The sequence below is a fragment of the Lates calcarifer genome, linkage group LG6, assembly GCF_001640805.2.
Source record: "Lates calcarifer isolate ASB-BC8 linkage group LG6, TLL_Latcal_v3, whole genome shotgun sequence".
In the NCBI taxonomy this organism is placed as follows: Eukaryota; Metazoa; Chordata; class Actinopteri; family Centropomidae; genus Lates; species Lates calcarifer.
Genome location: NC_066838.1, coordinates 6,051,918 through 6,079,504, shown reverse-complemented (window position 1 = coordinate 6,079,504; position 27,587 = coordinate 6,051,918). Strand labels below are relative to the sequence as shown.

Below are 27,587 nucleotides of genomic sequence, written 5' to 3'. Positions count from 1 at the left end.
GACACAGATCAAGTGACCAAATACTATGTCACAAAAAAGCAGAGTCCTTTACATCCATCTCCCTTGGGTACTCTTTGTCAAACCCAAACTAGGTCATATCCATAGGAGGCAAGGCTGTTGGCATGGTTTATGTTGAATTGCAGTTGCAGGTACACAGATAAAAAAAAATACAAATATGCTCAGCAAGAGATCAACAAGGCTTTGATAAGTCCCTGAACATCTGGTAATTACAAATTCAGTGCCGTGGGTTACCAGCAAAAGGAGCCAAAATCCAGTCTGGTTTCACATTCTTCTGTTGCCTGGCAATAGAGATGTGGGTTGTGTGTAATCCCTCACCTAGCATTGCTGCACAGAGAAGGCAGGAAGACGCCTCACAGCGGACTCTTTCTCTATCAAACCCTCAGGGAAGGAACAGACAGGCGAGCACTCGGGCCCACCGACAGCCACGGAGGATCTTTTAATTTCTTCTCCCGGATGCGGTTGCACCGCGGGTAGCTGCTCCGCCGCTGCTGTCGGCTCGGGGGTTAGATCTCAAGCTCATTTCACGTGTGGCTGGGTGCGAATTAGCATTTGCTCTGCCTCCACCCCTCACCACGCTGCAGCCCTGCCTGCCCTCCCTCCCACTGTTTACATGTAGTGCTTCCAGACGCCCGGCCTCAGCACTGTAGCATGCTAATGCTCACCAAGCTGCTGTGTGCTGTTTGACAAGAGAACACTGCCAAGGGCTTATATAAATGAACGAATATTGATTTTTTTTAACATCATTGATCTGTCGCAACTTTTTATTATACCGCAGAGTGTGACTACTGCTGCACAGTCTGCCACTAATGGGCAGGCTAAGAAAAATTCACAATCCTGCAGAAAAAGCTCTCTCAAATCTTTCTGCTTGTGACAGAGAACTTGCCACTAACTGTGATGTTACCCAGCTCTCTCTGAAGTCTCTCAGCTAAAAGGCTGCACAGACACAGAGTATAGGGAGGAGTTTTTCTGGCGTCTTTGCTGTGTCTCAGCAAAAGATGAAGAGATAGCAGAGAAATCCAGCAAAAAAAAATGCAAGAGCCACTGAACCAAGCACCAGAGGGAGGGCATTTGGACCAATGAGCAAATTCTAGCACCAGGGGAAAATGGCCACCAAGTTGGCAATGACCTGCCTCTCCCATATGGTGTTATCACCTGTAGGTTTGCGGCAAATTGGCAATGAGTGCCAGCATATGGCACTGGCAGCCCTCCGCCTACGTGTTAGTCAGGGTTCTGTTGCCTTCGCCACTTCTCCTCCATGTCCTGCAATTTTTCTCACATTGTTCAGTCCCTCATTTTGTTTGCCTTTCCATATTCTTACACTGCTTACTTTGTTAACCTCTTTTTTTCTTTCTGACTTAGTCCCTTTTCTTTAGGCAGTTTGTCTCTATCATTTTCTTCTTCTTGGCTCTGTGGTTCTGTTGTCTTTCTCCCCTGGTCTCATCCAGATTCCTCCTCCTCCTCACTGAGTGCAGCTGACACCACAAACAATCTTAATAACCACCTTTCAACAATAACTACACAGCTGAGACAAGCCAAGATGACAACGATTTTTTTTTTCTTCCCCACCCTGTGACACGACTGTCCAGGACTGGAAAAAAAGCAAAAACACAAGCAAATGGACTGTTAAACCAGATTAAGAGAAGCTTCAGCTGAACAGACTGCACTGCTGGTCCTTCTTTGCTCTCTCAGATGTGTGTTCTTTTCTTTCCTTATCCTATGTCACAGGAGCTCGCTGCTTGAGATATGCACACACACCCAAACACACATTAGGCACTTCCCAGGGAGCAAGCCACCTGACGCTAAGCTTGGCACCTGACTGACAGGTGTAGCCAAGAGGAAAGGCAGTGCATGCCACCATTCTTGGTGATAGCATCACCATTCTACACACTCCTCTCCAAAGCTCTCTCTCAACAAATATCTGCCGAGCTTTAAGCTGACACCCTCTGGGTCTCCCAGGCTTTCTGCCGTCTCAGAAGGTATCACATTTCACACCTCGGTGAATAATTGCAGATCAAATAGGCGATTACAGCAGTGTAATTAAGTCCTACACATAATGTTAGGCGAATTCTAATGAGGCGCAAATCTACGGTATAGGTTTTTTTTTATCTTCTTTTCATTTCACCCACATGCTCACACACATCTATACTCATGGGACATAAAGAAGTAAAGGAGGAACGACAGTATTGTCACGCCTGCATGCCTCGGCTAAATCCGAAGGACTCACTTACGTAGCATCTCCCTGCCAACTCACTTCTCCCCCTCAGGAGTTTTTGTCCTATTTATCGTTCTTTTATCACAGACAGTTTGTCCTATTGCACCAGAGCTTTTTGCATTGGTAATGATGGTCTCTGCAGAGAGCCTCTTCTCTCCCTCATTTGGAGAGATTTTTTGCTGTGTGTGTGCGCGTTTGTGTGCGTCTGTTGACAGCAGAGTGTTTGTGGTGGCGTTGATGGATGCTCATGCTCTCTGCAAGCAGCAGTCTGCCGTCTTTGAAGCCAGAGTTAAAGCCGGCTTTTTTTTTTTGCCCCATTTCTATCAATCATTCATCACCGGAGGCACTGGCTGTTGGTGATTAAAGCTTTGCTACTTGAGGGCAGCATTTGAATATGGATATATAATTCATAGGCATAGGCACAGCATGCGTGCAACACACAAACATGAATACTGTACACACAAATGCATGCCATATGTGTTCACACACAAGCACAAACACACCGCACACCATGCGTTGACACCAACTGGAGTAGTTTCACCCTGTCTGGGCAACATAACTCATCGGCAGCTAAAACACACTGCATTGCATATAACTCTGGATGCAGTATGTCATCTGTTGGCATATCCCATATTCACTCTGTGTATGGATGCGCTTTCATTACTTACGGTTTGTCAAACAAAGATTCCTGACATCTCATCCATTGCAGGGTTTTTAATCAGAAGTTGCATTTACAAAAGGGAGCCAGCATATGTGTGGGTTCTTTTTTAATGTAATTTCATAATGACATTATTGTGCATCAGGGAAAAGGGTTAGAAGGTTTAAAAGGCCATAATCATTCAGTTAATTCAGAGGTAAAGTTATTGTCAACAGGAGGTTGTAATAATCATTAAGTGGCTTTGTTACGCTTTATTGGCTAAAGATGTTTATATTTCCCTTGGTGTGATTTTGAGAATGTGTTGGAGTTAGGTGAAGCAAAATCAGACATTTCCATCTTTGCTCAGTCATTCATCCATTCCTTGCTTCCTGCCCTTCCCTCCACCAGAAACCATCTCCGAGCTGGCAGAGCGAACTACCCCCAACCCCCTCACCACCACCCCCAGCTCAACTGCCGCCTCCATCACCACCGCCGCACCCCTCCATCCAAACATGGTGTGGGCCATCCCGCCTCCAAGGACAGCCGAGACAGAGACCACCGAGCGGCCTCCGGCCACCACCCCCTTTTCCACCCCCACCCACAACCGCGCCCGAGCAAACCACCACCACTCCATCCACACCCAGCCTCAGCCGCCGCAGTCAACCGCTGCCACCACCTCCTCCTCCCGCAGCAGCCCTGCCCCCTCCGCAGCAGCCTCCTCCTTTGAGGGTTCAGGCAGTGGAGAGCCAAGTGGGGATGACCAGACCGAAGAGGAGGAGGAACAGGAAGAGGAAGCGGGTAGCGGTGTTCCAACAGAAGCCAGTGGGGCAGAGGAGCCTGTCGGTAAATCCCTGCTCTTTCACTTCATTATCCACAATGCTTTGGGTGTTTGTGGGAGGGGATTTTTTTAAGAAGGGGTTGGACAAACTCACAGACTCTTCTTAGCTGACATCATAACACATTCATGCCATCATCTGTTAATTGAAAGTTACACTAAAATCAGCACTGGCTTCTGTATTTATGTACTCTCCTCCTGACTGCAACAGCCGGAGGAGAGAAATGTCAAAGCCAGGCAGGCAAATCTTTGTAAACAGATGCTGTTAGTGTCATTTCAACTTGCATAAGATGTATATCTCAATTTCAGACAGAAAGGAATGTATTTGCATGGTTCACTGTTGCTACGTCACCCATGCTCGTTTCCCCCATTCCATCCAACACACTTGCTCTCAACAGCTAGCAAAACAAACCCAGGCTCTGTAAAATACACTCTGGGCAGGCCAGATGAAACTGTTGGCCCACATCTGGGGATCTCTGGAGCCTGACTTGACAGGCTGATGTGACTGAGGGGTTGAGGTATGAGTGTGTGTGTGTGTGTGTGTGTGTGTGCATGTGTGTGCGTGTGTGTGAAGGATGCGTACCTTGTCACATGACTAGTCTCAAATCTTTCTCGACATGCCCTCCTGACTGTAACAGCCAGCTGGGGTTTCTGGGCCTCCACTTGGACAACAAGGGATAACTGAGACTTTTCAATCACAACTTTTTTTTTTTCCTTTTCTGTTGTTGTTTTCCATCCGTCCATCCACCTTGCCTGACAGCTCACCGTAACAGGAAAGGATTGATGGAACAGCATGGCCCCAATGCGCTCTTCCTCAGCTCTTCCTCCTCCCCTTCTCCCTGAGTCTTAGATTTATTCTCTTGTCAGAGGCTGACCAGAGTACTCGGTGACGCGAGGAGCATGTAGCTTGTCTGCCAAGGAGACCCAGTGTCTTGTGGCTGTGTGTGTGTATTTGTGCGTATGTGTGTGTGAATTAATGTGCACTCAAGCATGGATGGATGTTTTTTTTATACTGTGCATGTGTGCTGATGTAGTGTGAGCAGACTAGGATACTGTACAGTGCAGATTTCAACATAGATATTAAAATTTGCATAATCTGTGTTTCCACTTTTTTTTTTTAGATGTGCTTATGTGTTTTATTCAGTATGTATGTTGAAGTCTTATCTTTGTGTGTGTGTGTGTGTGTGTGTGTGTGTGTGTGTTATGTTTTTTTACTCTTATCTCCCTCTTTTTATGTCACTGAGTTTTGCCAACTCTAAGTGCACATATCACTGTCGGACTGTATAAATGTGAGCAGGTCAAAGGTGTGCGTTTGTACGTTCCATGCCCTGTTGAAATCGGCACTCATCTTTGGTTGTCATGTTGGTGTGTGTCTGTGTGTGTATTTATTTGACAATTCTCATGGCTCTCGCGGGAGTCATGCTGTTGTGCGCTGCCCTCTTTCCACCACGAGCATTCTACTCTTCAGCATCTGTAAATCTGCAGACCACACACCAACAGATGCCCTATAAACCCCCACCTCCTCCTCCCTCCTCTCGCATCCTTTGACCGCGAGTCCTTGAGCAGGACGTCCCTCGCCTCTGACGTCTTTACGACTTGTTTAGCTGCTAGCTGTTTGCCTCCACGATTATTTCTAATCTCTGGGCGGCCATAAACTGCACCGCTTCAACCAAGACACCCCCTCCACCGGTACCATCATTAGAGAGGACAGAGGTTTGCTGCTGTTACACACTCAGAGAGAGAAAGCCCAGCCACTTTTATGTCTTTTATGTCCCAAGATAGCCAGATATACAGTGACTGTAACACAACCGACTGTATGTTTTTTTTTCTCTTGGGAGGCCTTGAAGGAAACCATCAGCCAATCAGCAGTGAGCAGTTAAAACCCCCCCTGTCCACCCCATCCAATCTCAAGTGCTCTGTGTGTGACATGACTGGCAACAGTGCCCATTATGTGTTCTCTGCCTGACAAAATGAGTTCCAGGTGTAAAATCAATTCCCATGAAAATGCCATATAATCGCTCCTGACAGATGCCTCTATTAGTGTCCAATCACTGGTCAGAAGACTGAAAACACAAAACCATCTGCAAGAACATGAGCAAGTTGAGAAGAAACATGAGCGAGTTGAGAAGAAACTAAGGAAGTTGTATATTTTAACCTCAGAGACATTACCTGTCCCCAGCGCCTAAATAGTATTTCAAAAAATAGCTCTCCCCTGGGTTACTGAGATAAGCTGGTTTGAATTGATGCATTTTCTGAAGCTTCATGAATTATTATGAGTCCTTGTGTATTACCTGCAGGTCCCACAATGGCGAGCACCACTGTACCCACTGAAGACAGGTCATCCTGTGACAACACAGAGTTTGGCTGCTGTCCTGACGGCAAGACACCATCCAGCACTCCAGAGGGCGCCAACTGCCCCTGTAAGTCAAAATGACCCCTCACAAAACACTTTTGCTACCCTCTGATTACCTGATAATGACCCTGTTGTTCCTCCTCTGTCTCCTGTCTGTTGGTACTGTGTAATAAAATATCATGAGAGAGTTGAAATCCTGACATCACCTCTAGACTAGCTGCTTCTCTGACTTCAGTGCACTGAGTCACAGAAGCTTAAATCTCCACTGAGAGTGTCTGTCATTGAACTTTTTAAAGAAGAGAAAAATGTTCCTGGGTTTTACTGTATATCTGCTAACATACAGTAATATACTACTACCTTACGTGCAATTACCGTCCCTGTTGAAACACTTTTATAAATTAAAACAACAAAAATTCAAGAAACTACAGCTCGCACTAAGGAAATAATTCACCATTTTGGGAATTCTGTCTGAGAGTTAAATGATAAAATCATTACTACTGTCCTGTGTGCATCAAGTGTGGAGCTGGAGGCAGGAGGCAATTAGCTTAGCTTAGCATCAAGGCTGGAAGCAAGGGAAAACAGAGAGCTTGCATGTGTAATAATGTAATAATGTACACAAACAGAACTACAGTAACAAAGCTTTGCCATTTTAGAGGATGGTATTTGCAGTCTTGTGGCAGTTTCCACCTGTTTCCCAGTCTTTATGCTAAGCTAATTGTCTCCTGGCTTCAGCTCCATACTCAATACATAACAAGAGCAGGAATTACTTTTTTATGATGCATGAAGAAGGCATACACTGTCTGTGACTAGGCAAGTGAAACACAGCATCCTGCAGAGTAAGGTTATGTTGTAGGGCTGAGTGGCACTGCACAGAATTCTTGTCTATTTCTCACCTAACTTGCCTCCTCTCTCCATTTTTAACTCAATTTATAACCTTTATTTGTTGATACATTGAGAATCAACACAATATATCTCTTGATTGAATGTTTACTTGGGAAGTAGTGATATTGTGCCATCTGCCTTAAACCACAATGAAGATGAACAGGTGGTATTTTTTCTGCAGCAATGCTTTCATGAATTACTTCCCTCATATATGTAAATGATCAAATTGGCAAGTGGAAGGATTTTTTTTAAATACACAAACAACATTAAGTCTGCCCTAAGTAATCCATGTTTATGAGTTTGACAGCACTTCACAGTCTGACTCTGATATTAGTCATATCCTGTCTGATCCCCGCATTTCATTTTCTCTAGTTTTTCTCCAGAATTGTGAATGAAGTTTGGTTTGATGCAAGATTCATCATCATATTTTAGGGCCCCTGTGCTTTGGTTTATATATAACCATCAGTGTTCTATTCCTGCTTTTTTTAATCTTCCTTCACCTTTGTACCTTTTCTTTTAATCTCAAACCTCTTCTGTTACTCAGCCTTTCTCTTTATCAGTCAGTGCCACTGTTTGCTATCTCCCTCTTGAGCTATATCTCAGTCTTTTCTCTCCCTCAACCCAGTCAATCTCAATCCAGTCTTGCATCAGTTCATTTCTCTCTGGAGTTGAGTGGGAAGAGAGTCAAGAGACTACCAGAGGCCGACAAGCACTGGTGTACCAATCAGTGCCTTCTGCCAGACTTGGTTCATAAAGATAAAGGGCTTCTTTCTCCCCTTTGCTTCTATATCTCTCTTTTCCTCCATGCCTCAGTTGAAATCTGCTCTCTGTTTGTCCCCACTGTGTTAGTCTGACTGATTGGGAAAGGAAAGCTTCTCTCTGGCTCCCATGGGAGCTCCAGGTCATGACTTAAAAGAGCTGAGGCTACAAATTAGTGCGCAGAGTTGCGTTTCTGGTGTGAAGGTCCCACAGCCTCCTGATAAACCAGCAGGTTTCACTGCCACCCAGTCTACAACATGATGAGGAGATATGAGTGCACCTTTAGCCTTCCATTGCCCTCTACCATTTCTTTAACAGAATTTATAGCCAAACAGAGGTGAAACATGGACCACCATGTCTTTGGAGGTTGGATTTGGTGGCATTTAGCCCCAAACCCAGACAACAATAGAAGCAGGTTTTAGCTGTAAGACAACAGTTGTAACAAATCCACTAAAGCCTGTAAATATTTATTTCACACCAGAGATCAATACTTCATTCAGCTCAAGTGTTACCAATAAAAGCAGGCACTACCATAGGCAGATCAATACTCCGGATCTTTTTCCTCCTGAGAAGGGCTTAGCTGATCCTACACTCATTAGAAGTGAAATGACATGTCCCTCATGCTTGGCCGCCATCTCATTGTACCGTCCAATTTATTGACATAAAATTGATGACTGTCTCAAAATGAAAAGGACTAATTGTCCACTGTTCAAATCTTCACATTTTAGTGAGACAGGAAACGGTGAGAAACGGTGAAGTGGCTCAAGGTTGAGCTTAGTCCACACGTTCACATGCTCAAGGAGATCTATGAAACCCTTATTGTATTCTGTTGTAAAGCCTCACAGTGGATGTCAGACCTTGGTTAATGTATTAAAGGGGTCGTTTACTTGAATTATAAAAAAAATGTTTTATATCTTACCTCTAGTAATAGCACTGGAGATAGTTTGGCTTTATTTGCATGGATATTGAGATATCTTCCTCTGAGCCCTCTGTAGCCAAAATGATTCTGTGCAACACTAGTTCCTTAGCTTAATGTGTTGTGTAAAAAAAAAAAACACTGAAGGCTCTCCATATGTTACATTTAAACAGGGCAGTACAGTTCACATGACATCAAAGATAATGGCCAGCGAATGCTCATGTGAAAGTTAATGGCACGCTAAGCTACAACGACTGTAAACTCTTCCATACGCCAAGGGAAGTCCAACAAAACCATTATATTTTACAGTTCACTAGAATCTGATAGTCAAATAGCTCTGTCCCTCCTTTTATCACTCTCTTTCTCTCTCTCTCTTTTTACGTCCGTCACGGCAGTGGGCTGGAAAATCACCCTCTCTGATGTTTGTCTTCTTTGCAGATTAAAAGTCAGATCTCTCTCGCTGTCCCCTCTCTTTTCTTTCTTCCCCTTCCCGTCTTATCGGCCAAACCTTGCCCGTTTGCCTCTATTTTATGGCTGCCGTCACATCTGAATCGATGTGTGCAGCCCGTGAAAGTACTGTAAAGACGGGGGGGACGGAGGGAACGCGAGTGGGGCGGGTGTGTGTCTGCAGTGACTGCTGTCCTTTTCATGCAATTTTAACCAGGCTGTGTCAGTCACCGGTCTGGTGGCATTAAGGAGACAATTACGGCTATCTTTCATGATAATCATACAAGTGCTCTTCCCATTCTCCCTGGCGTTACTCAGGCAGGGGCAGCCATGATTGATTTGGGCAATTTGTTCTGCTGATTACGAGCAGTGTGGAAGCCCGGCATCAGTACCTCGCATGCTCCTCTGTACTTCACCTCACACACACACAAATCCCCTCCACTTTCAGCTTTATTTCAAGCCCTCTCCTCTCTGGCAGCAATACCAAGAAACCGTATAGAGAGTTGATAGATGTTGGACAACATAACCCCCAAGGTCGTACAAGGAGGCTTTCTCTTTGCTGAAGAGGGCACTTTTGAGAGTGGCTGTGGGCTGTTTCCTCTTCAGTGTGTGTGTTGTTTTTTCTTCATGTATTTGTGTGTCTGTCTAACTTGTTGTCTTTTTACCCAGCCCTCCATGCCTCGGCCAGCTTTTGGGACACGTCTCGGTCTGGTAAAACTGGCCCATTTTTCCACCTTTCCCTCCGTCCTTCTTTTGTTCCTTCCCTCCTTCTCTCATATCTCACAGTCCATCTCTTCCACCACCACAACTTCCTCGTCCACCTATAACGGCCAAACCCAAGCCCTTTGTAAACCCCCACACAATCAGCAACGCACTCACTAACCTCCCCTTGTCAAACACACACAAACACACAATCCATCACTAACCTCAAACTGGCACCACCCCAAAATGAGCACTTTGTGAAGGCAACGGGAACTGAGAACTGATGAAGGTTTGAGCTATGGTGTTTTGGTGTCACATCTTCTTTCCTCCTCTCCTCTCCTTCCAGCCACCATGAGGTTCAGCGGTTACCTGCACTTGGACCAGGTGGAGGGCCAAGAGATTTTCTATACCCCAGAGATGGAGGACCCTAAGTCGGAGTTGTTTGGAGAGACAGCCCGCAGCATAGAGAGCGCTGTAAGTGCTGTGTAGTGTAGTGTGTTGAATATAGTTCAGCTCACAATGATACTTCTGGGCCAAATCTGCTGTAACACAATATCCTGCCCAGATTAACTTTTGCTTGCTTGCTTTTAAAGTGAGACTATGTTCACTTGTAATATCATCAGGGTTTTTTCTGCTACAGCTTCACATGGTATGACCAGTAGCCAGTAGCTCATGCTGTTAGTGTGAGCAAACTTTAAATTAGGTATATATTAAAAATAATAAAAATAATAATCAGTTTAAAATCTCTTCTCTACTTGTGTACATGGTATGTTAGGATTGCCTCTGTAGCTTTCAGTCCAGGGCCCATAATGACGATGTCTTTAAAGCTGTTCTAAACAGCACTGTATGCATTAACAAAGGATCAAATGACTGACTAACCTGAAAGGTGCCACCTGTGATGAACCCACTGAGACTCATCACACTGTCTGCACTTCTCCCAGCACTACAAAACCTTTTAGCCTCCTTTATCTGTTTGTTTTGGTTGTTAGCCCTACAGACAGATGTTTTAAGCTAAAAGACTTTGACAAACACATGTATGATGGTGCTTCAGGGTATAAAACACAGCTAAAACGAGAGTTATATCCATCAGGTCCTAATAAATGCTAATATGAATTTGGGTCTGCTGGTTGTGTAACCAGAAACTAATTTGCTTATATTCACTATAACAACTTTATGATTTGATAAAATGCCATATGCTATATTTTCAGCTGGTTTTAGTGCCTGCTAGTGTCCAAAAACTTAATTAATATGATATTTGCTACTTATGAACACAGTATTCAATGTTCTGCACAACTTGCACAGTCTCGCTGCAAATTTTATGCCATCCCAAGATAGTCCCGGTCAAGAGTAGAAAAGCTTCTGTGACAACTTTCAAAGTGTCATGAGACACAAAAGTCTTCACCGAGAGCCAAACTAATTGAATTCTTCCAGCTCCTTCAGGCAAGTTTCATTGCAGGTTTTACAGACCTGACCTGAAGCTGCTGAGTAATATTCTGCTACACTGAGCTGTAGTGATTTCTATGGTCAGACATCTGATAGAAAAATACCAATGATAAAAAAACATATTCACTGGCTACAGTCAGGGAAGAACATACATCATATCAGGAGGAGACAGCACACCCGGACTGATATTTGATTTTTAATAAAAGGGGATATTGGCAATCTGTTACATCAGCTGATCCCTAGAGAGGAATATAGTGATTGAATACCAGTTTTCTGACCCAGGTAGGTAGATCTGAAGAAAGACTCCTCACAGCATTGTGGTCCATCATGGCGGTTCAGTAATTATTTTTCTTTCACACACATGAACAGCTAAATAAAAATCCCTCATATATACTGCTGTTTAATTAAGAATTTTCAGAGCGAGGCTGTTTGTTTTTTAATTTAATGCACTGCATGCAAGCTTTAGGATGAGTTAGCACAGACATTACATGAGGCTTCCAGAAATTTCTCAAGTTTAATAAGAGAACTATATATATAAAAAAAAAACCCTAGCAGCTCTCTGCAGACTAATTTGTCGATTGCTTGCCAAACACTTCACAGTATTGGGAAGCAGCATCTCATGTGAGATTAATTAAGATTTTTCAGATATTTGAAAAATGAAGTCCTTCTTCTGGATTTTCACAAGTTGGGATGGTCACGAAGCCAGTTGCCTGTTAGCAAGCCAAGTCCCAGGCAAGCTCAGAGCCTGTACAGTAATCACAGTTTGTCCTGGGCGGTTTTCCTGGGTTGCATTTCTCCACTGTCCGTTTTTCTCTGTTGAGCTCAGACCTTTGAACAAATGTCTCTGTTGTCAAGCCAGGGCCTCGGTCCTCTGATGAAATGGGGGCTTGTGTATTTGTGTGTCTGTATACACAGTACACATCTACCAGCTGTTGAATCGTGTCACTAGCCCCCACTGGGACCTAATCTGCTACCTCACAGCGATTTGTGCGTGTCTGTGTGTGTGTGTGTTTAATCGTTAACGCTCTTAGCCTGTGTGTCTCTGAAGCCTGATGTGCCACTTGACAGCAACCACCCCCTCTTCATCTTCCAACACACACAAAGAGCACTTACAGAACATACACACACACAAAGTATGTATACAGATATACAGTACACACACACAAAGAATCAAGCTGCAGGCTTTTCTTTTGCGGCACAGCAAACTGCTTCAATTAGTTAATAAATTAGGATATGTGAAAGAAATAGAAGGAGAGGGTTTTAAGTCAGTGTGTCCACAGGAGAGTTTGTCCACCACCATTTCCATTCTTAAGCCAGCTTTGGAGGATTTTATTTTTGACCTGTCTACTTTGCTGTCACACTTCAGCCCACAAATTAGAGGCGTTCAGTACGTGGAGGAAATAATCTTTAACACTGGATCCGCCGGCTGAATTAAGTACACTGAATCATCAGTGTCACTGACTGAATCAGCAGCTTTTTGCTGGAGTTAAACTCTGTAGTGTCTAAAAACAACATGATGAACAGTATGTTTTTGGTTAAAATTATTTGTTATTTCTACCACAAATGACAAGAGTCCTAACTGAATATGTCTCTTAAATAATTTTGTTTGGAAACATCATATTGTGGACAATGACTGGCTTTAGAAAAATGCAGATGAGGAGTGTGGAGGAACACTCAGTGGGAACAATGAAAGCGACCACTCAGAGGATGCTCCAGTAAAGTGGGTTAGCAGGCCCTGTTGGCTCCTGTGATTTTAACCAGCAGCTGAGATGAGGATGAGGCAGAGGATTTTCCTTTTGTTGCTTGTTGCCTTTTTGTTGACTGAGTGTGCAAATGTGCTTAATCCACCACCATGCTGACAAGGATAGAATGTGTAACTTTTTTAAGTTCTAGCATGACAATGGTCCATTTCTAAGATAAAATATTGGCCCAGATTTTTTTTGGCTAAAGGCAACTTCAGTCTAAATGCTGTAATGTCAGTGTTGTCTTAAAGAAACGTTCTTGTGGATCTCCTCTGGCTGTTACAACATGCACACAGTGGGGGCATCAGAAGCAAAACCAATCAGGAGCATATGTCAGGGTAGCACGACATTTATCTTAGCTCCTCCCAAAAACTTGTTCCTGTAATTAATGCCGTGGCTGCAGCTAAATGTCAATTTCTGCGCCCACACCCAATAGGTTTCTTCTCTACAACCTAATTTGAGAGGCAGTCTTTCTTCCTTGGAGATAGAGTACAGTCTTCAAGTATTGGACTCTCTGCTATGATAGCATGGAGCTCATTACCAGCCTCATTTATCATATCTTCTCTTTGTCTGTTCTCTCCTCCCTCTCTCTCTCTCCTTCAGCTCAATGAGTTGTTCAGGAAGTCAGAGGTGCACAAAGACTTCATGAGCGTTCGTGTCCGTAACCTGGCACCCAGCAACTCCATCCTTGCCTTTGTGGAGGCTCACTTCAAACCAGGTGAGAGATCTTTGAAGAGAAAAAAACGGAATAACTATAAAGAAGCCAACAGAGAAATATACTGTATGTGCCTTGAATCACTTCAGCAAGGAGGCTATATCGAAAATTACTTACCAGATTTAAATGAAACTGGGATAAAAGTTAGGCAGTCAGCCAAGGAAGCCCAAATTAGTTTTTTACTGCAGAATCAGCCACTATATTGCCATTTTAAAGCACTTTACATTTTCACATTTACAGACTGAGTGAGTAAGGTGGAGATGCAAATTTGTTCTCACCTGGATTTCTTTATCCAGCACAGATCAATTCATTCAACAGATTCAACAAATTTTCATCAGTTGTCATGGAATTTGGTAAAAGTTTTGGATAATATTTTCAATATTCCATACAGTTCTTGGTACTAAATTCTAGTATTTGTGGCCTATTTGACATACAGTAAATTCCTGCTATTCTTGAAGGCAACCACATTGTACATGCTCATAACCACTCTGGGTAATCCTGCAAACTTAGACAGAATTTTGTCTGAACAGAAGGTGATACCACAGCCGCAAAGCTTTGATTTTAATGACCATAACTCAGTGTTTATACCTCAGTTCATCCTAGTGCAAAACATTACTGGGATTTAAGTGTTCTCCAAAATTATCACTGTGTATTCCCATAGTGTGAATTCTGCTGTAGATCTGTATGCAGGTTAAAAACTTCTTAACATTGCTGTTATTAAAATAACAAATTTAAGAGTATTGTGCATCCCTGGCAGTGGTGTATGCTGTCTCAGTGTTTTCTTATTATTTTTTTATTAGGCTCATGATTTCGTGAGACACTGATTTTTTTTTTTTTAAGTTTCTTCTGTGAGTGCCAGCTTAACTTACTTAACTTACTCTCTTGCTTGCAACAATTTTCTAAAGTGATAAAAGAAAAGAACAACATCATGAGATGGTTTTAACTCTGCATAGATGTTCTGATTGGTAGTTTATATTTATTAGTGCCAGGGAAAGTTCCCCCAAATGACTGTCCTGGTGAAACTGTTGGCTTGTGTTTAGCCTCTTCTGTACGATCTGTGATACTTAGAGCAAAGGTGCTGCAAATAGACTGAATTAATAGTGTCTGAATACAGTGTCAAACACCAGACAACAATTTTCTGCTCTGTCAAAGGTTTGTTTGCTGTACCGTACTAAGTCTTGTATAAATAATAATTCACCTTTGAATTATGTGGTTGCTATGGTTGCCTTTACAAGGCTCCTTTTCTACAACACAAACCACACAAAACCCCAACATCCCCTCCTTGTCCGTGTTTTAACGAGCGTCATTTAGCGTCCTTCATACCCTTCATACAGGGCACCGGGCGCAGTTAAACAGCGCTCCTCCATGGCCAGTAAAGCGAACATCTGCAGCCAACGTTATGAGAGCAATTCATCTGGAACAAAGCGGGACAAGCAATGGGTGGAGGACAAGTGGTCCCCGGAGATCCTCCACCTGTCATACACAGGGCTTTCTGATAAATCCAGTGTATCACTAAAGAAGCTGGAGTCCTGTATTTGCTTTGGAGTGCTCCTCAGAGGCCTTGTCCTAAGTGGTTTTACCTCTTGTTTATTGTAGATACAAGATACAGAGTGGAGGACATCGAAGGAGCCCTGCTGAAACAGCTGAAGGCCTCCAAAGAGACCAGCATCGCCGTGAAGAAGCCAGAGGACGAGAATATTCGCTTCACCAATTATGGTAATACAGTGTGGACTTAACAGGAGTGTGCGGGGATTAATAAAATGAAAAGGGGTTTTAAGTTATTCATGAGGTGATTTATCAAAGGTTTTAAGGGTCTTGAATAGGAAATCTCAGGACCGCAGGCTCAACATACTTTAATGTCTCTTTTTCTAATTTCCATTGTTCTCTCCGGCTCTATTGACAGGCCTGTCCTCCATCCCCTTCTTCACCACCACTACTACCACCCCAGCGTCTGTCACCACAGCTGCTCCCACCACCACCACCACCACCAGGCCTCCTCCGACCCCCTACATCACTCGTCGCCCGCCAGGCACTACCCGCAGGCCCTTCAATGGCAGGCGTACCACCACAACCGCAGCACCAGTTACCACACCACCACCCCCCACCACCACCAGCACCACCACCACAGCAGCTATCACCACGACCGCACTGCCTCCAGCTACCACCATCACCCATGTCAGAGGCAAGCCTCATCACAAAGTCCAGAAGCCATGCGACTCCCACCCCTGCCTCCACGGGGGCACCTGCGAGGATGACGGCAACGACTTCAGCTGCAAGTGTCCCGCCGGACGAGGAGGCTCCGTGTGTGAGAAGGGTGAGTTTCTTTTTCACTATATATTAAAATCTATTTCCTCTCCAACGTCTAAAATCAAAAAGTTTCAAAGTTTGAGCTTATTTGAAAATTATCTAATAAAATGAGCTGAGACAGACGTTCCCTTTTCCCTAAGAGGGTTTTAGTCTCTCCACTTTCAATTGCGCCAATCATGCGTTTTAGCTATTCTGTAATCACTGTTAACCAAATTCTCAAGTGCTTTGATATATTTATAAAGTAGCAGAAAAACACTATATAATAAAAAAATCTAACATTTAAGGATAAATTGTGAAGAAAAAGATTAATGAATTATAATACCTCTGTTAAGCAAGTAGTTCTGTCTAATTATAGGCTCAGAAAGTGGCTGCAAAATTACACTTAAAGTAGCAGTGTGAGTAATGACTCTCAGTATTAGAATATGTAAATGAAATGTTATGTGGTCACAGATGTGGATTTATTGGGTCATTTAAAGCTCAACAAGGCAGCAGAAATCAGAGCTCAGGACAGAGGGTCTGTTTTATGATTTTTTTTTTACCTGAAAGCAAAGAGTTGAGGTGTAATGGAGTGAAACACAATATCTCTCTCTGTGGCTGTGTTTCAAGCTTCAATCTCAAGTGACTCACACAAGTTCAACAAGTCAAGTCAGCAACTGCTGACCAAAGGCAACGTAGAATCCAATGAGCACCACAGAGAAAATCATAAACCAAGAACTTCCTGAGAAGCACAACTCTTTTGTTTCTTCCCTCTTACCCTACTTTGGGATTTTTGGGGGTGAAGAGCAACTTCACGCAGCTGCATCTTAAGATAATTGACACTAATTGCTTTGATGGGGATTAGCTGGTGAGAATCAGTGTGTGTCTTTGAGTTAGAGTGGCTAAATGAAGTCACGCATACACATAGACATCCACATATATACTCACACACATTCATACAAGCCTTCCCCAGATCAATCAAGTCATTAGAAAAGAGGGAGCTCATCAGCTGACATTCTCCTCAGAGAGACGGACAGAAAGACAGATGGACGGAGAGAAAAGGAGCCCGCAGGGAAGAAAATGGATGATAATAATCATAATTGTCGAGGAGCAAAAAAACAAAGGTTTCTAGCATGTGTGTGTGTGTGTGCGCGCATGAGCACATGAATGTGTGAACAGCTCAGCTCCTCCTCTCGCTCAACCCTCTCCTTTGATAAACTCATCATGCATTTCAGAAAAACATCATTCTTTAAATAAAGTGATAGAAAGGCTCATTTTTCTGTCATCACGAGCCAGTGACACACCACCAACGCTCACCCTTAATTATGCACATTAAATGTCTATTATGCAACAATAAAGCAAATCTCATAGTAATGACAGCATTGCCTTGTTGTCTTTATTCCTCCGCAGTGATCAAGTACTTCATCCCGTCATTTGGAGGCCAGTCCTACTTGGCTTTCCAAACCATGAGCGCCTACCACACGGTCCGCATCGCCATGGAGTTCAGAGCATCTGAGATGACCGGCCTCCTGCTCTACAACGGCCAGGATGGCAAGAAGGACTTCATCTCTCTGGCTCTGGTCAACGGCAGGGTGGAACTCAGGTGAGTGTTGGCTGAGTCAAGAGGGGTGACGTCCCTGTCAGTCGTTGATTCTGCTGCTTTTGTTGGATTAAATTAGATTCAACTTTAATGATCCCCGTGAGGAAACAGGGTCATTGCAACAGCAGCTGAGAGAGGACGTAGATAAGAATAAAACAAATAGAGAGCACTAGAGATAATGAGGCAAATAATTACAGCAAGTAAACATGTTGAAAACAACGCTGCCAGCAAATAAATAAAGACACAGAAGCATCTTGACAGATTTGCAGGTTAAGGCTGTGACGGCCATGCTTTCAGAAATATGTTCAAACTTCCAATAAGCTGCTCACATGATCACATTTACAGATGGTGGGAACATATGCACAGAAATGTGTGCAGGATGTCCGGATTTGGCATTTCATATGCAATTTTTAATCACATGTATATATTGAGTTAAGGCTGGGTGTACAAATGTAATGTTTTTATTTACAGATGGAAGCAACAACATGTGGAAATGTGTCCAGAAATGACTCTTAAATGCATTCGACTGTCCATGTTTGTACATCAGACAGAAATAGCATATAGTATGAGCAGAAATATACTGTCAAGTCTGGACTGATGGGGATCACCTTGTTTACTAAATATTTACCTATTTGAATCTGAATATGGTGAATCATGTTGTGGTGAGATGATACAATGACAAAAGTTTTTCAGGTATTCAAGTCTTAAATTTCAATTTGATTATTTATCTGCTGTGTAAACAGTTCCTCAATGAAACATCCATTAATTTTACTTTATTGCAATATTTATCAACATCAAATTGCCTATACATTGCCTATAAGATTATATCTCCCACCAGGGGTTGAGGTTTTCTGTGACTGTTGGATTGATTGTATGTCTGATACATCCATTGTGTATATTGTATGTGGTGGTTTGAGTAGAGTCTGAGTATTTAAAAGAATTTTGGGGATTCACAAGAAGAAAAAAAAGAATGGACAAAATCAGTGCTGCAGAAGCTGAGATATCCTGATTTATTTGGGTCAAACTCCAGAAAAACTGGATATTTTCCATAAAGCAGTTCAATAATGTCAGACCCTCCCTGCCTGGTAAACACCCACATCTTTTAATTGCCATGGCTGCACTTGGTGACTTAGACTTCCTGTTAACGATTTGTAGATTCAAAACCAGGCTGAGTATCAGTCTTCATGACTTGTAAAAGTGATGCTGACATGTAAAATTGGTGTCATGGCCATTGAAGATGTGTAGTAGGAGTTTTATGCAAAGGACAGTATCATTTTTGCACTCGAGTTAACAGCAACCAAAAGTTTCTTCTGCTGAATCTATTGAAATTAGACAATTTTGCTGCCAGACACCTGCAGTAACACTAAGTATTCATCTTTCCTGACAGTGGAACTGTATGAATAAAAAATCACTCTGGGAAAGACATCTTCAGAAGAAAAGTGAATGGACTAATTAGAGATTCTGCACTGCATCTGTTTTGGACCTATTATTTCAAACACCATCCACTCTCTTGATCTTTTGGGTCTCTTTTGGGCGTGTTTCACTCTGACCCCTCGAAGCCCTTTCAGTTCCTCCCCAACCTGGCCACGTTAGATTTCTCTATTCAGACTAAAATCAATAGCAAACTAAAGGAGATCATTAGTCACTTGTGCTTTCAAATGGAGCTCTGCCTCAATTCCAGAAATACAGCTGTGAGATTACCACCCACAGCTCTGCAAATCCAAGACGTGGGGAGAAGAACTAATTATTTGTGGCAGATAATTGCTCTCAGGTTGTGCTAATACTACCATATGTGTGGGTGCACATACACAACATCTCTTTTCTGTGATGATATGGCCTTTTTCTTAACAAATCCCATTAGATAAAAGGTTAAATCAAAAAGAGGGCGTGAAAGACATTTTTTAGGTGGGTAACTGCCTCATTCCTCTCACATAGTTTGGAATCGCAAATGGGAAGTCTTGAGCCTTCTCTCATCCCTCTCTATCTTGTTGAGCAATATGAGCAGATTTCTTCTTGTAATGAAGCGCTCGATAAAGAACAAAAATACTGTGTGGAAAAGAACCTCCTCATGTGCTGTAATCTGATCTGGTTGTCCCATCTTCTCAGGTTCAACACAGGTTCTGGCACAGGAACAGTGCTGAGCAAGGTGCAGATCAATCAGGGCCGCTGGCACCAGCTGGTGGTGACTCGCAATCGCCGAAATGCCATGCTCAGCGTGGACAATGAGCCGCACGTCGAGGGTGAGAGTCCACGTGGCACAGATGGCCTTAACCTCGACACTAACCTCTTCATTGGAGGAGTTCCTGAGGACATGAAGCAAGAGTAAGGCCTCTATCTGAAGTTGCATATCATTATGAGAATAATCAGGGCAGGAAAAACCTTAAACTGTGACTTCTATTAACTGAAAATATTCAGTCTTCAACTTTTAATATTGAGTCCAGTATTCCAGAAATTCCAAACAGCACCTACTTACTGCCATTTTCACATTTTTTGTACCTTGCCATGTTTTTTCACTATACAGTTATCTCTCTTCCTGGTCTAGATTAACCCTGTATGGGCCTCTGAAATTAATTTAGCTGTGGGCCAAAATTGACCCCCAGTTTGCTGTCATACAGCTAAACACAAGTTAATTTATATTCTGACATGGGGTGCCTTTGAAAACAGATGCGCTAGACAGGTAGACATGTACCACCATGAGGCTGTTATAAATTCAGTTTAACATGAGTATGGTTGCGCTGCTTACTTGCATGGGCTGGACCTCTTAACTTAGTTCAAATTTAACATTTAACAACAAGCACATTGCATCGTCTTTACCTGAAGTTGAGTTTTATCGAGTGTCATCAGTGTGATCGTTGTAATTGAGCCTGTATGGAAAAACACATAAAAACACTTTACATTCTTTCTCTTTCCCTTCTTATCCTCAGTGTAAGGGAAAGGACAGCAGTGGCCACTGGTCTGGTTGGCTGCATCCGCTTGCTGGATGTCAACAACCGAGTGCTCAACTTACAGGAGAATGGGGGTGACAGTCTGTATGGCAGTGGCGTGGGTGAATGTGGCAACAACCCTTGCCAGCCAAATCCTTGTAAGAACGGTGGCGCATGCCAGGTCAAGGAAGCCGAGATGTTCCACTGCAAGTGCAGCAAAGGATTCTGGGGTAAGATGTCAACAAAAGGAGTGCTTCAGTTGCAGCAGTTTAGTTCAGCAGTTTTCCGAATGTCATTCTGGGATTTCTTCACAGTCATGGAATGTAAAAGTTTATCCCAGTGTGTGTGCAGACGAAAATAGTAGAAAATATGTCTTATTCATATGTAATTTTTGGACTTTTCTAACACCTTCTTGTTAAAATTATGTTTATATCTCTGCTTTGCCTTCTCTTCAGGGATTCACTGTGGTCACGACTTTCTCACAAATCCTAAGTAAGGCTGACAGCCTGATTTGACAGTGTAACTCGTGCCCCCAGCAGGAGCGCTGGAAGACATTTTGTAAACACCAACGCCATCATATCTGAGTGTTCGATGCAGAAATGAGAGATTAAATGCTGAAGCAGTAAAGAAAACATGGAAACTTCCACCAAATGCTCAGTGATTGGCCTTTGGCCTGTCTCTGCTTCCACATCCCTTCCTTCTCTTTTTCTCCCTGCAGCAGATGCCAACTAACAAGCAACTCTGACAGAAAATAGTTAAGAGTAGACACCATCAGGGCCTAGCCAAGCGTACCCCTTGCTGCTTGTACCGCAGCCTACTGCAGAAAGTTTCACACCAGAACCAAATTAATTGTCAGTTACTTTTATGCTTAAATAGTAAAGGATTTTATACTCACATAGGGGCACCTTGGTGGTTAGGGCAACCTTGAAGTTAAAATGTGGATCAATAAAGCATCACATTACATTATTATTACCTTTCATACTTTTATGTTTTGTTGTCTTTGAGGAGCCTGAGAAGAAGTAAAGATAACCTCTAGTCTGAAGAAGCATTGCTGTGATCAAAGTTGTGTTGGCAACATGGCGTAAAATGAATGGTGATAATGAGATTTGGACCGTTGCCTGCGGACTCACATTCAAGTTAATTTTGTCATCATGTCAATTTAGAAAGTGGCCAAGATTGCCGGTTTCTAAGGGAGGGACAGATCACAGAAAGAAAAGAGAGAATAAATGGGTGGAGAGAGTTGTAGTTAGAGGGAGGACATGTCAGGACAGTCAGATGAATGAGGGAGGTGAGAGAGTATTCAAGTTAAAAAGATGGGAGAGGAGGAAGTGATATGAAAAAAAGAGCTGTGGTAGGGAAGAAGTGAGAGCGGAACATAAAAGACAGCTTCCAAAACCGTGAGTGAGGAAAAAACGGGGGAGCCCTGTGAGCTCAGCAGGGATGGGGTTCATTAAAGTGCTCTCCTCACCACAGGCTCTGACTGTTAAAGTAATGATGGGTGAATTCAGATGGGCTGTGGCAGAGGGCAAAACCATCATCCACCAGACGCTCACGAGCCTCTCCCACAGTCGTTGTTGGCCCAGAAACATGGCCGCATAGCAGGGAGGCCCTCTGCTGTTTAATCTGGACGTGTAATATTTTCAAATCCTATTAGAAAATGACCTCTATTACTGAGGAAATCCTCCCCGCTTCTCTCCTCTTTTTTTGTGCCCCATCCCCTCAGATGGAATAAAAGAGAAAATGGTTGAAAATGGTGGGTGTAAGTGTCATTAGTGGTTTTCTCATGATGGATTTGTGTGTGTGTCCAGGTCCAACTTGTGCTGATGTCCATGACCCATGCGAGCCCAACAGGTGTCATCCATCCTCCCAGTGCCAGGCGCTACCTGAGGGAGGCTACAAATGCGAGTGTCCCATGGGACGTGAAGGGAGGCACTGTGAAAAAGGTAATGTGACTCTCCTGGTGTATCCTGTCAGTTGATGCTTCATTGTTCTCTTAGGTGCTTATCAAGGAGCACCAGTGTTTTGGTCTTGTGTCAGCTCAGCTGCAACCTTCCTCCTTTTAGCCTCTCTTCCTCCCCTTTTCTCTCCACTCTGTGACATTTCTATCCACCCTGAATCGAAAGGGAGCTCAAACACAGAAGGGGGGTGGGGGATAGGGGGGGCAATTGTGCCTTCAGGGTGTGAGAGGATTGGTGAGTTGGTGGACTGCATGCAGAACTGAGGCAGATGATTAGCCCCGTCGGGCCATTCGCCACATCGACTCAGCAACGCTTGTTAGTGGGTAAGCGACAGCGAGGCTGAAGCCTTCCTCCACTCCCTCCCTGCCTATCCGCCCACAGGTGTTGTGTTTGTTGCCACTTAGCTACAAAACATGGCATATTCGGGCCACAGCGGGGGAAAAGACCAGAGCACAGCTCAGCTGTTTTTGAAGTTCATCATTAGCACTTTTGCTGGTGTCACATTTTGAAGTCTACTAGTGTTTCTTCCCTCCCTGCCTTTGTAGATGTTGTCAAGAATGTTTGCAGAAGTGGAATACTTGCAACTATGAATGAAAGATAATATATTATTATGAACATTCCTAACAAAAGAGAAACCCTTGTATCCCTGGGAATTTAGAAAATCCAGATGGGAATGGCCTCTTTCTAAGCCCCAAGTTCCAGTTAGCAGGTGATTAAAATAAATTGAGGTGAACTGAAATCAATGCTGTGTGAGCGAGAGCATCTCCCATTCCAAAAGGCTATTTTTTCACAGGAATCAATGAGATGACTAATCGCATCAGTCCTCCCTGCCTGTGGTGATTAATGGGAGCGTCAGTCAGCCAGAGTGTCAGTCCCAGACAGGAGCTCAGAGATAAGGCGGCAGCCAGGCGGACGTACCCTCTGAGGGCTGCACAGAGAACAGTTAAAAAGACAGGTAGCTTAGAGCCCACTCATCAGAAGCCTGAAGGTGAATTGGTCGTAACATAAAGTGTGTGTATTTGAGTGCGTGCATGCATTCAGCTGAGCTGTGGTTTCCATTTCAATTCCACCAGGGTTCATTGGTGCAGCTCACTGCAAAAATATTCACCATCAAGGACTTTTCTCAATGGTGTTCCAGTAGTATTGAATGGCCTACTTTCCTCAGTGCTTTTACCCTGTGATAGTGTAAATCATTACAATTTAGTGATGAGAGCAGGATCACTTGGATGGGCCCCATCCTTGACAAACTAACTGCAGGGGAGAGTTTGAATTTAAACAATGTTTTACATTTCTGCACAGTAGGTACATTAATCCAGGGACCAGCTAATGTCTGTGTCTTTGTGTGTGTGTGTGTGTGTGTGTGTATGTGTGTGTGTGTGTGTGTGTGTGTGTGTGTGTGTGTGTGTGTGTGTCTGTGATTGTTCAAGCAACTCTGTTGAAGAGCTAATTGAATTGTGGGTGGGACCAGAAGCGTTGATTGCAGCTACACCCAGCAAAATGTTCATTTCAGCTGCTTTGTTATTGTCTTTCCTAATTTTATTTTGTTTTAATGGGTTTTATATAGCAAGTACTAATTAGGTAACATTGCTCAAATATAACAAAATTACCTCAGAGCTTACCCTCGACCTCAGCAATAGATGCAACAGCTCCCTTAGTAGTGAGAATCTTATTTCTGTCCTCTATGAGCATGTCTGTGAAAAGTTCAACTTCAACTCCTGCGTATGTCATGTGAGTTTTCTTGGTCACTCGGCTCTCTCAAATGCTGGGGCCTCTGGTGACTTATTGATCACCAATGCTTTTACTTTGAGCGCAGAGAAAAACCCTGCACTCTCCTCAGTAAGAAACTACTTTCTGAGCAGCTCTGTTACTCTTAATAGTTTTGTGCACAATTCCTTGTTGTGTGTGCAAGATTATTTTTCCCTCTCCTCCATGTGGCGTGCCATCATCATTAGCACTCTTCTGCACAATAGCTAATTAGCTTTCTCATCTCCGTCTGCCTTCTCCATCCTGACTCAACTCAGCTAATCCCAGCCAATTACAAATAAAAGCTTTCTTGCCGGCTGCATAGGTACGTGTGTTAGTTTGTGTTTGTATATGTGTGTGAGAGCATCTAGTACTGCACATGCCTCTGACTGATGGTAGTTTTTGCAAACAACACCATAAACACATACCCCCCCCGGGTGACACTTGAATGATTTTTAATGTCAAGCCACTTGTTAGAGGGATGGCACGGTGCCTGTCCTAATCACTCTAGACAGCCAGAAATGGGACAGCCAGACTTAGACCAGTTACAAAGACGTGAATTTGTAAAAAAGGCTGCCAAAATACAATGGCTGCATTATTTCATGGGTCCCGGCTGTGGTGTTAAACTCTACATGTCTCCAAAGGTTCTTTGTTATACTGTGGCGGGCTGTGTAATCAGTCTGGCATAAGGGTTTTTGAATTTTTTTGTTGAATATCTGTCAAGAGAAAGTCTTAATCCCAAAGGCTATGAAAACACAAATCCATCTCTTTCCATAATGCTGACAGGTCCCTCAAAGATGTACTGACTATTCCTGAATTTCAATTCTGTCGGCAACAAAAAAGGACCTGAGGATGAATATAGTGTCTTTGTTGTTTCAGTGGCTGAGAGGAGAGGGGCTTACATGCCACTATTCAATGGAGACTCTTACCTGGAGCTGAAGGGGCTCCATCTCTACGGACACGATCTGCGGTAAGTCCCATGTCTCTGCATGAAACCAAAGAGTCTTGTGCTGTATGTATTACTCAAACACCAGGTATCATGTAGTTTTCATAGAGCTAGTTCTGTGCCCAAGGCAGCGCTACTCCTTTAAGCCTGAACTGAATTGACAATGAGGGTTACACAAATAACACTTTATCTAGGCCTTAGCATGTTGAATATATAGTAAGAGAGCATCCATTGTAGTAGTGTGGGTAGGTATAGCAGTGTATCTCTTTATATGTGTTTACTGAGTCTCGCTTTGACTGCAGTCAAAAGGTCAGCATGACTGTGGTTCTCAAGGCCAACGACTCCAACGGTTTGATCTTCTACAACGGCCAAAAATCGGACGGAAAAGGAGACTTCATCTCTCTGTCCCTCAATGATGGCATCCTGGAGTTCCGCTATGACCTGGGCAAGGGACCCGCCACCATCAGGTTAGCACATCTAAGAGGGTTTAAGTTAAACAACGAGGGAAAATCTGTATAACACATGCAAGTTTTACACTTTCCTAATATATGAACTCATATGAATGTATTGATTGAATGTCTGAATCAGGAGCAAAGAACCAATCCAGCTGAATGTGTGGAACACCATCAACCTGGAGCGCTCCAACCGCAAAGGAGAGATCATGGTGAATAAGAAGGACCCTGTCCGTGGAGAGGCACCGGTAAGAAAGCACAAGCTAACAAGCGCCTGCTTTCTAGTATGCAGGACTCCGGGGCCTATGCTGCGCTTAGCCTTGCTTGTGTTGCATATACTGTATTTGTTTGATCATCTGCGTGCTCTCATCACGTCATCGCCACAACCTCTGGCTCTACTGCTCCTCTCTGTCCTTGTTAAAGCGGTTCAACTTGCCGCTTCAGGCACAGTTGACTCAGCAAACTCTCCCACTTTTCTGAGGTGTTCCACACCGCTTCACACCATGCGGTTTCACCACCTTGATTTGCTGAAAATATGCCACTATCTCCCGACATCCATCAAGGTAAGAGAGAGAGCTCCAGATGTAGCGGGCCAGTTTGACAAGCTGTCTTAATTTTGGAAGTCCTGTAATTCCACTTAAAAAAAAAAACTCCCTGCCTTTCAGCTTGCTGACATACTGGAGATAAAACTTGGTATTGCGTTCAGAAAGCAAAAGCAGCTTTTACTGATGGTATACAGTCAATTTTATAAATTCAGATTTTGAGGTGGTGTCTGGGGAGGCAGAGGCAGATAAAGGAGATAGCAGCAGCAAGAATAGCATAATTAAACTCCTCAGCCCCACATCTAGACCAATAAAGCAGGTACATCCCTCCAAATGAAGGTGATCTAACAGGTTGATAAGCCTGTAAGTCATCCAATTATATTAAACAGTGTAATTTGTGATTATGAACATGCACTCTGTCAACTCCATCATCTCCCTCTAAGATGCAGTGCTCTTCTTTTTTTCCTCTCACTGCTCTGTCCTTCCCCCACTGCCTCCCATCGTCCGTATGGTAATTGTGTTTTACTCCAGCAACACAGGCAGAAAATCTTATTAAACAAGAAGAGCAAAGTGGGGGGTTGGGTTGGGTTGGGGGGGGGGGCGCAAGGGATGAGCTCAGACTAGTTATGGAGCTCAGTGCAGAGACCCCATCGAGTGTGGCTCTCAGCTAATTCTCTCCCACTCTTAGAACTAGTTCACGTTAAGAACTAGGAGGGAGCTACAGCTACAGTACGCTTTGCTCCGAGGAACTCATACCATATCAGAAGTGGTCACTGACACGCACATGTATGGATAGGTATTTCATTCACGAGTGTTCATTATATCAAAGATGGCTCAGGCTGCCAGCATGATGAAGTACATATTTTCAAAGGCACATAGGTAGGGGTAGGAGAAATAAGAATCTACCTCACCTCTCATTGAATGGCAGCAGTCTGTAAATGAGCTTGGGTTAAGTGGCACTATTCCCAGTCTCTCCTCCATGAGGTTTTTTCTTCCTTTTCATCTTTTCTTAATGGCACCATCCACTTCATGCATGGCCTTCTTAGACTTTGTGTCTTATTTTCATTCACTCTCTTAAGTGTAATCACACACTTGCATGGCTTTGTGGTTGTATGTGTATATGTACAGTATATAATGCAAAGGTACATGTGCAGAAAAGTGGTTTCTTCACATTTAATGTGTTCTGTACTGTACTTAATCTCACTTGTCTGTGCTACACTGCAGCTTTGTTCAGTGCTCTTACAAATGTTCCTGGTGTGCATGTATGTGTGTATGTGTTTATGAGCACATGTTTGTGTTGATGTGTGTGTGTGTGTGTGTGTGTGTGTGTGTGTGTGTGTGTGTGTGTGTTTCGTGGGCTTTTGCACTTGCACTACTGTAGCTCCGCATGCCTTTCTGAGCACAGACACTTACCAGTCTTCCCCTAATAACTCTCTTCCTCCCTATTTTCTTTCCTTCTCTATGATGTGCTGTCT

General features: G+C 43.4%; 1 protein-coding gene across 1 annotated transcript in view; it reads left to right on the top strand.

Moving 5' to 3' along the window:
• agrn (agrin) overlaps window positions 1–27,587 on the top strand; it is a 233,940-nt gene that overhangs the window by 189,321 nt on the left and 17,032 nt on the right. The window contains 13 exon segments of the mRNA XM_051071068.1: window positions 3,279–3,713; window positions 6,003–6,125; window positions 10,111–10,238; window positions 13,553–13,667; window positions 15,261–15,380; window positions 15,568–15,978; window positions 17,358–17,550; window positions 19,654–19,869; window positions 20,472–20,701; window positions 22,280–22,414; window positions 25,052–25,142; window positions 25,421–25,585; window positions 25,707–25,818. Of these exon segments, the coding sequence (XP_050927025.1) occupies window positions 3,279–3,713; window positions 6,003–6,125; window positions 10,111–10,238; window positions 13,553–13,667; window positions 15,261–15,380; window positions 15,568–15,978; window positions 17,358–17,550; window positions 19,654–19,869; window positions 20,472–20,701; window positions 22,280–22,414; window positions 25,052–25,142; window positions 25,421–25,585; window positions 25,707–25,818 (2,474 nt within the window).